The sequence below is a fragment of the Perca fluviatilis genome, chromosome 15 (genome assembly GCF_010015445.1).
Source record: "Perca fluviatilis chromosome 15, GENO_Pfluv_1.0, whole genome shotgun sequence".
NCBI classification, from domain to species: Eukaryota; Metazoa; Chordata; class Actinopteri; order Perciformes; family Percidae; genus Perca; species Perca fluviatilis.
In genome coordinates, this window is record NC_053126.1 from 12,142,378 (window position 1) to 12,151,106 (window position 8,729).

At 40.7% G+C, this 8,729-nt stretch overlaps 1 protein-coding gene across 1 annotated transcript; it reads left to right on the forward strand.

Moving 5' to 3' along the window:
- The first annotated feature begins 1,082 nt into the window (after positions 1-1,082).
- Positions 1,083-8,619, forward strand: e4f1 (E4F transcription factor 1). Its single transcript, XM_039825268.1, has 14 exons — positions 1,083-1,240; positions 1,504-1,637; positions 1,722-1,803; positions 2,190-2,371; positions 2,550-2,670; positions 2,764-2,916; positions 3,547-3,737; positions 3,960-4,196; positions 4,782-4,893; positions 5,156-5,373; positions 5,456-5,654; positions 5,748-5,911; positions 6,874-6,936; positions 7,151-8,619. The coding sequence occupies exons 1-14, from the start codon at positions 1,144-1,146 to the stop codon at positions 7,523-7,525; spliced, it is 2,328 nt and encodes a 775-aa protein (XP_039681202.1). The 5' UTR covers positions 1,083-1,143; the 3' UTR covers positions 7,526-8,619.
- The last annotated feature ends 110 nt before the right edge of the window (positions 8,620-8,729 follow it).

Consider the following 8,729-nt stretch of genomic DNA (forward strand, 5'->3'; position numbering starts at 1 on the left):
TCTTGTCTATCTGTATTTTATATGTTTTTTTTAACGTACTGTAAGCTTATAAGAAGAGGAATCCACAAGTTTATAATTTTAAAATGCTGGTATGAGTCATGTTCATCCAAAATAAAAGGGAAGGGATGTCAGGCACTGGGAAAATAGAGGTCAAGACTGGTCAGAAATAAACAGGTAAAACATTATCTTTAAAAAAAAATTAAACATAGTCACGGGTTTATGCGATGACACCCCCTCACCCAATTATTCCTCTTTCTAAACTGCATCTCTCTGTAAACTGTATCCCTCTTTTACATGTTTTCTTTTTTCTTTTCAACTATTTCATTTGTTTTAAATTGCAGCAAGAAAGGTCTCTCTGTAAATTGTATCCCTCTTTTACATGTTTTCTTTTTTCTTTTCAACGATTTCATTTATTTTAAATTGCAGCAAGAAAGGAATGCAGAACAAGAATCATTGTACAGTTTTAAGTTCTTTGTTTCTTGATGCAGTTACCCTGCATGGCAAATTACACAAGTGTTGAATGTAAAGTTGCTGCCTGGACTGACCTCTAGTTGCTACTTCTGTGTGTTGGTTAATCACATGTCATCATCATTGAATACATGGTCACTTTAAACATTTAGGGGCCATTTAAGGAGAAAAATGCACTATGGGCCCCTAATCTCCTTTCAACCTGCTGCCAAAACTCTTTAGGAGGGTGGGCTTCTGTTTTATTTAACCTTTATTTAACCAGATAGTCCCTTTTTGCTGTTGGATATGTTTCCAATGTTTAAGAAAGCGTCTCCACATTACTGTACCATCCATCTTACATGAATACAGCTGAACATGCAGATAATGTTTAAAGCATCTGTGAGAGCAAAACATAGGCTACATGCATTATGACTTTAAAAAATATATTATTAATAATCATTTAACCTATATAGGCTATCACATATACATAGGGGATGAATGGAAGCCATCTATATATAAATGTATTTCAGAAAGATTTTGGAACATACTGAAATATATATTTCACACGATTCTTGCATCTGTCAGTGAAAAGACACACGCACGCGCCCTTTTGTTGTTATGACTACGAGGTCGTAAATCCGCCATGTTTTCCCCCCTTGTGGCGGCGTTGCGACAGAGACGGAGAATTCGAACGACATGAATGTAGAAAATAATCATACGGCAGAAACAGAAAGGGAGCAAACGACGAACGGCAACGAGACGATCACCATTGAGACAACACTGGGAGATGAAGGTTAGTTATTTTTCTGGGTGAAACAAGACTGAAATATTTATCAGATATTGTGTTTGGGCCTAGCTAACTTCCTCCATCATGAATTGTTGCTAGCAGCTAGCAGCCATTAGTAACAACATTAGCTAGCGTTAGTTGTAGCTTTACTCCAGCCAGTCAGCAGTCTTTAGAATGGTTTAACGTTACATCAGCTAGGTGGTAGCTGGCCGCACAAATACTTAGTGAAGTTGTCTCATTCTGTAATGTGTATGTCTCCGTGCTGTCAGATGAAGATGTGCACAAGTGCGGACGCTGCCAGTCCGAGTTTTCCACGCTGGAGGCTTTCATCCAGCACAAGCTGCAACACAACTGCAAACGTGTGGAGTCACGGGAGGCGAGCAGCCAGGAGGCCAGTCAAGAGGTGTGGACTGTGATGTGTGGGTTTATATGCAGGAGACACTATAAACAGCAGAGGTAGACCAAATGTTTATCTACGTTTTGCCAGGTTACTGCAGCCAATGGAAGTTCTTCAGAGGTGAAAACAGCTGAAGGTGCATCCTCAGATGAACCAGTGAAGGCCACTAATGGTGGGTCAAAATTAGAACTGCAACTTACTATTTATTATCAATACATTTGCCATTTATTTTCTCGATAAATCGGGAAAAAAGGCCCATTATAATCTCCTGCAGGTGACAAGGTGACTAATTCCAGTTGCCTAATTTATCCAACAATCACTCCAAAACCAAATATTTTCAGTTTACTCCAATATATGACAAAGTAAAGTATTAAATGCACATATATTTTTGCTTGAAATAATACTGAAGCAGTAAACTCAAAAAAAAGAAAAAAGCTGCCGATTGTTGTTGATGATTGACTAATACATTTATCGACTAGTCAACATAATTTCAAACTGTAAATTAGATCTCAGATCTGCGGGAAGACTAATTTGTTATTTTGTCTGTTTATCAAACAGATGGAAGCAGTGGCATATTGGGTCGAGGTCGCAGGAAAAAAAATGTATCGCTCAAAGTCACTGACCACTCAGATGGGACTGAAGGATCTTTATCTGACAATGCTGACAGTGACAAGCCTGTGTACAAAGTCAACCAAGAAGGACGCTACATTTGCCAACTTTGTGACAAGACATTTAAAACAGTGAGTCATACATATAATTTGTGTGTGTGTGTGTGTGTCTTTCATGAGAAAATGTGGGTTTTATTTCCTAGTACCTGAGATGAGTAACATGAGATCTTCTAATTGTTACCAGGCAGGGTATTTATCACACTTTATTGCTTGTATTGTCTCTCTAATACGTTCTATTTTCACCCAACAGACCAACATCTTGAGAACTCACTTGAAAACTCACAGTGACCAGAAGAACTTCTCATGTGACCTATGTGGGACCTCATTTCGCACAAAAGGCTCCCTGATTCGTCACAACCGTCGTCACACAGGTACAGCCGGTAAACAGGGACTGTTTTTGTCTTGAATGGATGTCCTCTAATACATTTTGATGATAACACTACTTTCTTCCTGTTCTCTTGCAGATGAGCGGCCGTATCGCTGTACCCTATGTGGCCAGTCCTTCAGAGAGTCGGGTGCCCTCACCAGACACCTTAAGGCCCTCACACCCTGCACAGAAAAGATCCGCTTTGTTCAGTACAAGGAGATCTTGGTCAGCAAAGATGGAGTACAAAAAGGTCAGATTTATACAGCAGGAGCTGTTATCTTGTGCCAGGTGTGTCTAGGGCTGGGTACCGAATTCAATACTTTTTAGGCACAGACCGAATTGCCCCTAAAGTATTGAGTATCGAAAAATGCCTCGTCATTCAATACCCAATTTCAATACCTAAGGAGTGAATCCTATCAGCGTCCGAGAGCCAATAAGCATGCAGCATGCTTCTACCAAGATCTAATAATGTTTGTGATTGGCTGTGTAACATTACACGTCGTAGAGGCAGGCAGTAAAAACTCTGTTACACAGAGACAGGGCTCGCGTAGTAGGAGCTGAAAAATAAATAAAAAGATTTGTGCCGCAATGTTGTAATTTCTTTTCATTTTATAAAATTAGAATAGAAAAAAAAGTATCGTTTAGGAACCGGTATCAAAGTCAGAGTATTGGTGCCGGTATCGAAAATCTTTGAATGATACCCAGCCCTAGGTGTGTCTGTGCTGATGAGGGTAGGGCACAATCTTATCTATCAAAGCAAATGAGCTGTAGCGATCGATGAAATACTTGAGAATTTTAAAAGTTGACAATGCAATAGATTTGAGTGCCCAAGGAAGTGACAATCAATTGAGTCACTGACCGGTTTGTTTGAATTGTCCAGGAGTCGAAGATGATCACGCTGCAGTGGAAGGGCAGCAGCAGGAGGTAGTGGTTGTGGAGCAACAGCCAGAGGATCAGGAGATGGTAGAGGCTCAGACTGCTGTTGTCAGCGTGGTAGAGGCTGGTTCCCAAGAGGTCCTCCATCAGGTCCACTTCACAATGGAGGTGAATGGAACGACGCAGGAGCAACAGGTGAGTAAAGAAAGGGTGCACATTTAGCTAAAAGTCCTGTATTTGCTGTAACTGATAATAACTCGCACAAAACACATACTCTTTAATTTCCTTAAAATGCTTTTTGGTACATTTTTGCAATGGTAAAGAAAAAGTGGAGTTGTCGGGATTTGGTATGAGAGTGTTTTGCCTGTAACTTTCATCCAACCTTTTCTGTTGTTCTGTTGCTCTGCCTCTGGCCAGGTTGTAGTAGAGCAATCTCAAGCAGAAGCCCTGGCTGCTGCTGCAGCAGCAGGCAACAACCTCATCTGCCAGGCCATTATCAACTCGGGCATTGCACTGGGGACGGAAGAAGCCGTGGTTCAGGAGACCTCGCAGGCAACTGAGGAGATGGATAAAGTAGTTTCTGAGTGCCCTGATGCTGATGAGAGTATCACTGAGATCCAGGTTAAAGAAGAGTTTGTGGAGATGGAGGCAGAGGTAAGGAAAGAGTCATTTGGATTGACCAGTACATTTATTGCATTTCATTGTGTTGTTAGATGTTTTGCAGTGCTTTGAAAACAGGGTCAACATTGGTTTGACAATTTTATTTTTCCTTTTCTGCAATGTTTTCAGTTTGTCCTTTTTAAATATTAGCTTACCATTACTATAAAAGTGCTGGCTCCCATCACAGACCCCAATAGAAGGAGAACACTATTACTCAATATTGAAACCTTAATTTTTGAGTCGCTGACAAAAACTTTGTTGTTTGTTGTTGAGTGACTTTTAAAATTGTCATTTGATGTGAAACTAGAGGTTAGTAAGCTGTGTGTTCAGCTCAGTTAAGTCTTTACCACGCCCTGTTCTTGAGATGCTCTGAGCTGCAGAGATCAGATCATATTTTGCTTCTGCCAAGATTTCTACACTGCATTCAGCATTCAGTTCTGGCAACATTTGAACCAGTTCTCAGCAGAGCTTGGGCTGGTGTTGCAATGATTATTTGCACTCTTTTTGTCTTTTTTTTTTTTTAGCTTTAGTTTTTAGCTTTTTTAATGTCTTCTTGTCTGCTTTTCGTTTCTTTTGCAGGAAGCAGGTGATGGTGATGATCAAACAACCTTAAAATTGCACATGTGTCCACACTGTAATCGCTCCTTCAAGGGGCTGAATTACTTCCGCTTTCATGTCAAAGGCCATATGGGTAAGTCCATAACTATTAATAATGACTCACAGCATGACTTTGCTCCATTCTTATTATCCTTTTGGTCAACTTTTGAGAACAATGTGAAACCAAAAGAAAGCGGTTGATTGTACACTGACCGATTTTTTTTTTATTTATTTTTATTTAATTTAATTTTTTTGGGAAAAAGAATTACCTTTCAAATTTCAGGAACTTTTATGGACCTTTTGTTGGCCAAAAAAATATTTTCGTTCTTCTCTGTGTAATCCTTTCTTTTATGCAGGTTACAAGCCTTTTAAGTGCACACTTTGCCATAAAGAGTTTCTAACTGGTTACCTACTGAAGAAACACATGGAAGTCCACGTCAGTGAGAGGAGGTACAAGTGTGGTGAGTGTGGCAAGCTGTACAAAACCATCGGGCATGTACGTGAGCACATGAGGGCCCATTCAGATGAAAGACCCTACCGCTGTGCCAGATGCAACAAGGGCTACAAGACCAAGGTGAGTTCATTGTTTAGTTTCTGACCAAGTTATCACTCAGACACAATGAAAGGCTCTTAACAGATCTCTTTGTCTTGCTCAGAATGCCTTGCAGGTGCATCAGCGGACCCATGGTGACGAGAAACCTTATGTGTGTGAGTTCTGCTTGAGAGGCTTCAGGGAGAAAGGCTCTCTGGTGCGACATATCCGCCATCACACCGGAGAGAAGCCTTTCAAGTGCCCAAAGTGCGGGCGAGGCTTTGCTGAACACGGGACTCTCAATCGGCACATGCGTGCAAAAGGTCTGTCTGTTTGACAGACAACAAAACTTGAAGGAAAAAAAGCATTTGTAGCACTGACAGACAAACATAACAACAACATGTAATTTCCACCAGGAGGATGCCAGAAGGACGATTCCAGTGAGCCGCAGGATGCGATAACGGAGGAGCAGGCGTCGGTGGACAGCCTCGCTACAGAAGCCATTAACTCGGAGGATCCTCATGCTGTCCTGGTGGAATTCTCCTCAGTGGTGGCAGACACACAGGAGTACATCATCAAGGTGAGACACAGGGAAGCAGGGTTAAGAGAATGTGTAGTTTCTCTCCTTACATCACAGCTTCAGGGTGCATCATGTAAATCGTAAGTAGAATTTTTTGGCATCAAACTTTTTTAAGCACCTCTATCTGATGGTGAGTTGTTGTTTTTTCCTTTTCTTTTAATTAGTAATCAATAACAGGATACGTGCGGTTATATCAGAGAGGAGTAACCATACACTGAATTGACAGGAATGGAAATGCCTACTTCAACAGCATTTGTTGTGTTCTACATTATTTTGTAAATGAGTGACTGACAGACACGGTAGTCAAAAACAAAATACCAACACAAAAATAATGTATTTGCATGGTCCAAATATTGGAAGTAGGATGGGCCAGTAGATTCATTAGAAGTCAGCACTACCCCTTACATATTGTTTCCAAATGATGGTCTTTAGCTTATTCATATCAGAGAAACAATTTAAAGACAGAAAAAAGTGCCCTTTCTTGTTAAAGACAAATTAAACGTGTGGGCCCGCCAAGGCTGGAAAGGCCTACAAAGGACTACGCTACTTTTAAACCCTTGGATTAACGCTGTGGTAGAACTGTAGAGCAGCAACTGAATTTGCAGCCATTTGCAAATGTTTACTCTATCTTTATTTTTTTTAGTGCAAACTAGAAGGACTTAACTAAAGGTGATTTATGTAGATGACTTGCATAACAAGTTTTACCACAGCAACTTAAACTTACCTAAACAGCATGCATAAACAATGTTTATAATTTTTTGTTTTGTGCTAATTATTTCTTTTGAGGTTGATATCATGACTAGATTTAGACCACATATAAGAAATTACTTTTCCCCCTTTTATTCATTTTTTTTATTCCAGTTATTGTTAAGAAGCTAATTGAATGCACTTTATTAATGATTGGCGTAACAGACTGCTAACTTTTGTCATTAATTGTATTTGCTCTGCTTCTGTCATCCTAGACTCAAACAGAGGAGGAGGTCCGGGAGGAAGAGGTTACACTCATTCAAGACAGCCAAAATGAGGTCAGTATACACACACACACACACACACACACACACACACACACACACACACACACACACACACACACACACACACACACACACACAAGAACGTCTGCATGATTTATAGCAGTTACAGAGTGTGGATCTGATAAGAATTGCTAAATGTATTTTCATTATCTTACAACTCTTCTCCTACCTTTTTTTTTTTTTATATCAAACCTCACCCTGCAAGATGGGAAACCACATCATGAAAGTGGTGCAGCGAATCGTCAGCCAGTCACATGCCGCCGGCGGCACAGGCAGCCACCAGATCATTGTGCGCAATGTGGCGATGAACGAGGAGGGCGCATCCATCTCTGACTGCGGTGACACCATCACCATCGCTACACCTGAGAGCCTGACGGAGCAGGTGGCCATGACGCTGGCCTCCGCCATCAGTGACGGCACGCTACTGGCCACGGCGGGCACCGTGGAGATGGCAGACGGAACCGTTACTATGGTTACCACAGAGGAAGCAGTGGAGGAGGGAATACAGATGGTGCAGCAGCAAGAGGAATATGTCATCACCTCCCCAGAGGAGGTGGAGATTCAGACTGTCATTATATGATCAAAGAGGATACTAACTGTGGACTGATACATTTGGCTGGACTGTACCTGTGTAGCCCATAGAGTTTATATGAGCCTCATGTGTGAGTTTTGATTACGAAACAAAGGCCAAAGTGTTTATAATGTTTATAATTACAGAAATAGAACAACCTACAAAGAAACGTCTGTGTGAAACATCAAGAATGAGTGTGGACTAGTTCTATTGTGTATTTAATTTTTAAATGAATTGCTTTACTAGAATGAAGCACTGCATTCAGTAGGTTAGCTGCATTTTTTTTTTTTATCTTTTAGGTGCATACAGTTTAAAAGATGAACCAAAATAATTTAAGGTTTTCATTTTGAAGGCCTGAACAGATGCATATTTCTTTTTAGGTGGTACAAACGGAACATGTCTTTGCCTTCATCTGTTGTAGCCTTGTCTCCTTTTCTTTTGCTGCAGTCAAAAAGTGACATTCCTTCTTACTTTTGCTACCTTAAACGGCATCATTCCATCGCAGTTTTTACTTCTGATGTCTGGGTCGGCTACAGTACAAGTTTTGAAACCCTTCATCTCCAAATTAAAATGTGTTGCCCTTTTAAAGGTGGAATCTGCGATTTTGGAGAAAGATTGTTTGTTGATATTTCAACTCCACACTCAAACAAATACCCCCCACCCCCTCCCTTGCTCCTTTTTTACCATCCCTCTCGCTCTCGCTGCCTTTCTCTTTCTACATCCATACCCTTTCCTCTATCCTGGGTACAAGCACGAACACGGCTGTTGCTGTTTGCCTGGAATAATGTTGTGTGGCTTGGTCCGACTATGTTTGTTACCCTTTTTACAGAGCCAAGGCTGCGCACACATGGACAGTAAGGAGATATTTGCTGAATTTAACAAAAAGGGAACTGGGATAGAATCACAGACTCCCACCTTTTAAAGAGCCTGCCTGTTTAAAACCATTACCATTCAACTGATTACCATTCAAGAAGAGTATGAACTTTCCACGGTACACTGTTTAATCATAATGGATCTTTAAGCACAACCCATACACTAGACCCATTTAAATGTGGTCCGTTTACTTAAGCAGAGTTAGTATCAAATAAATGCTATTTTCTTTTCGTTGGCTTCCTTTTTTTCTGTGCTGATATTCTGTTTTTCTGATTGAGAAGATTTCTGGCCTTTAAGTGTGTGATTGTATAGAGTACTGGTTAGATTTCTGTGAGCATAT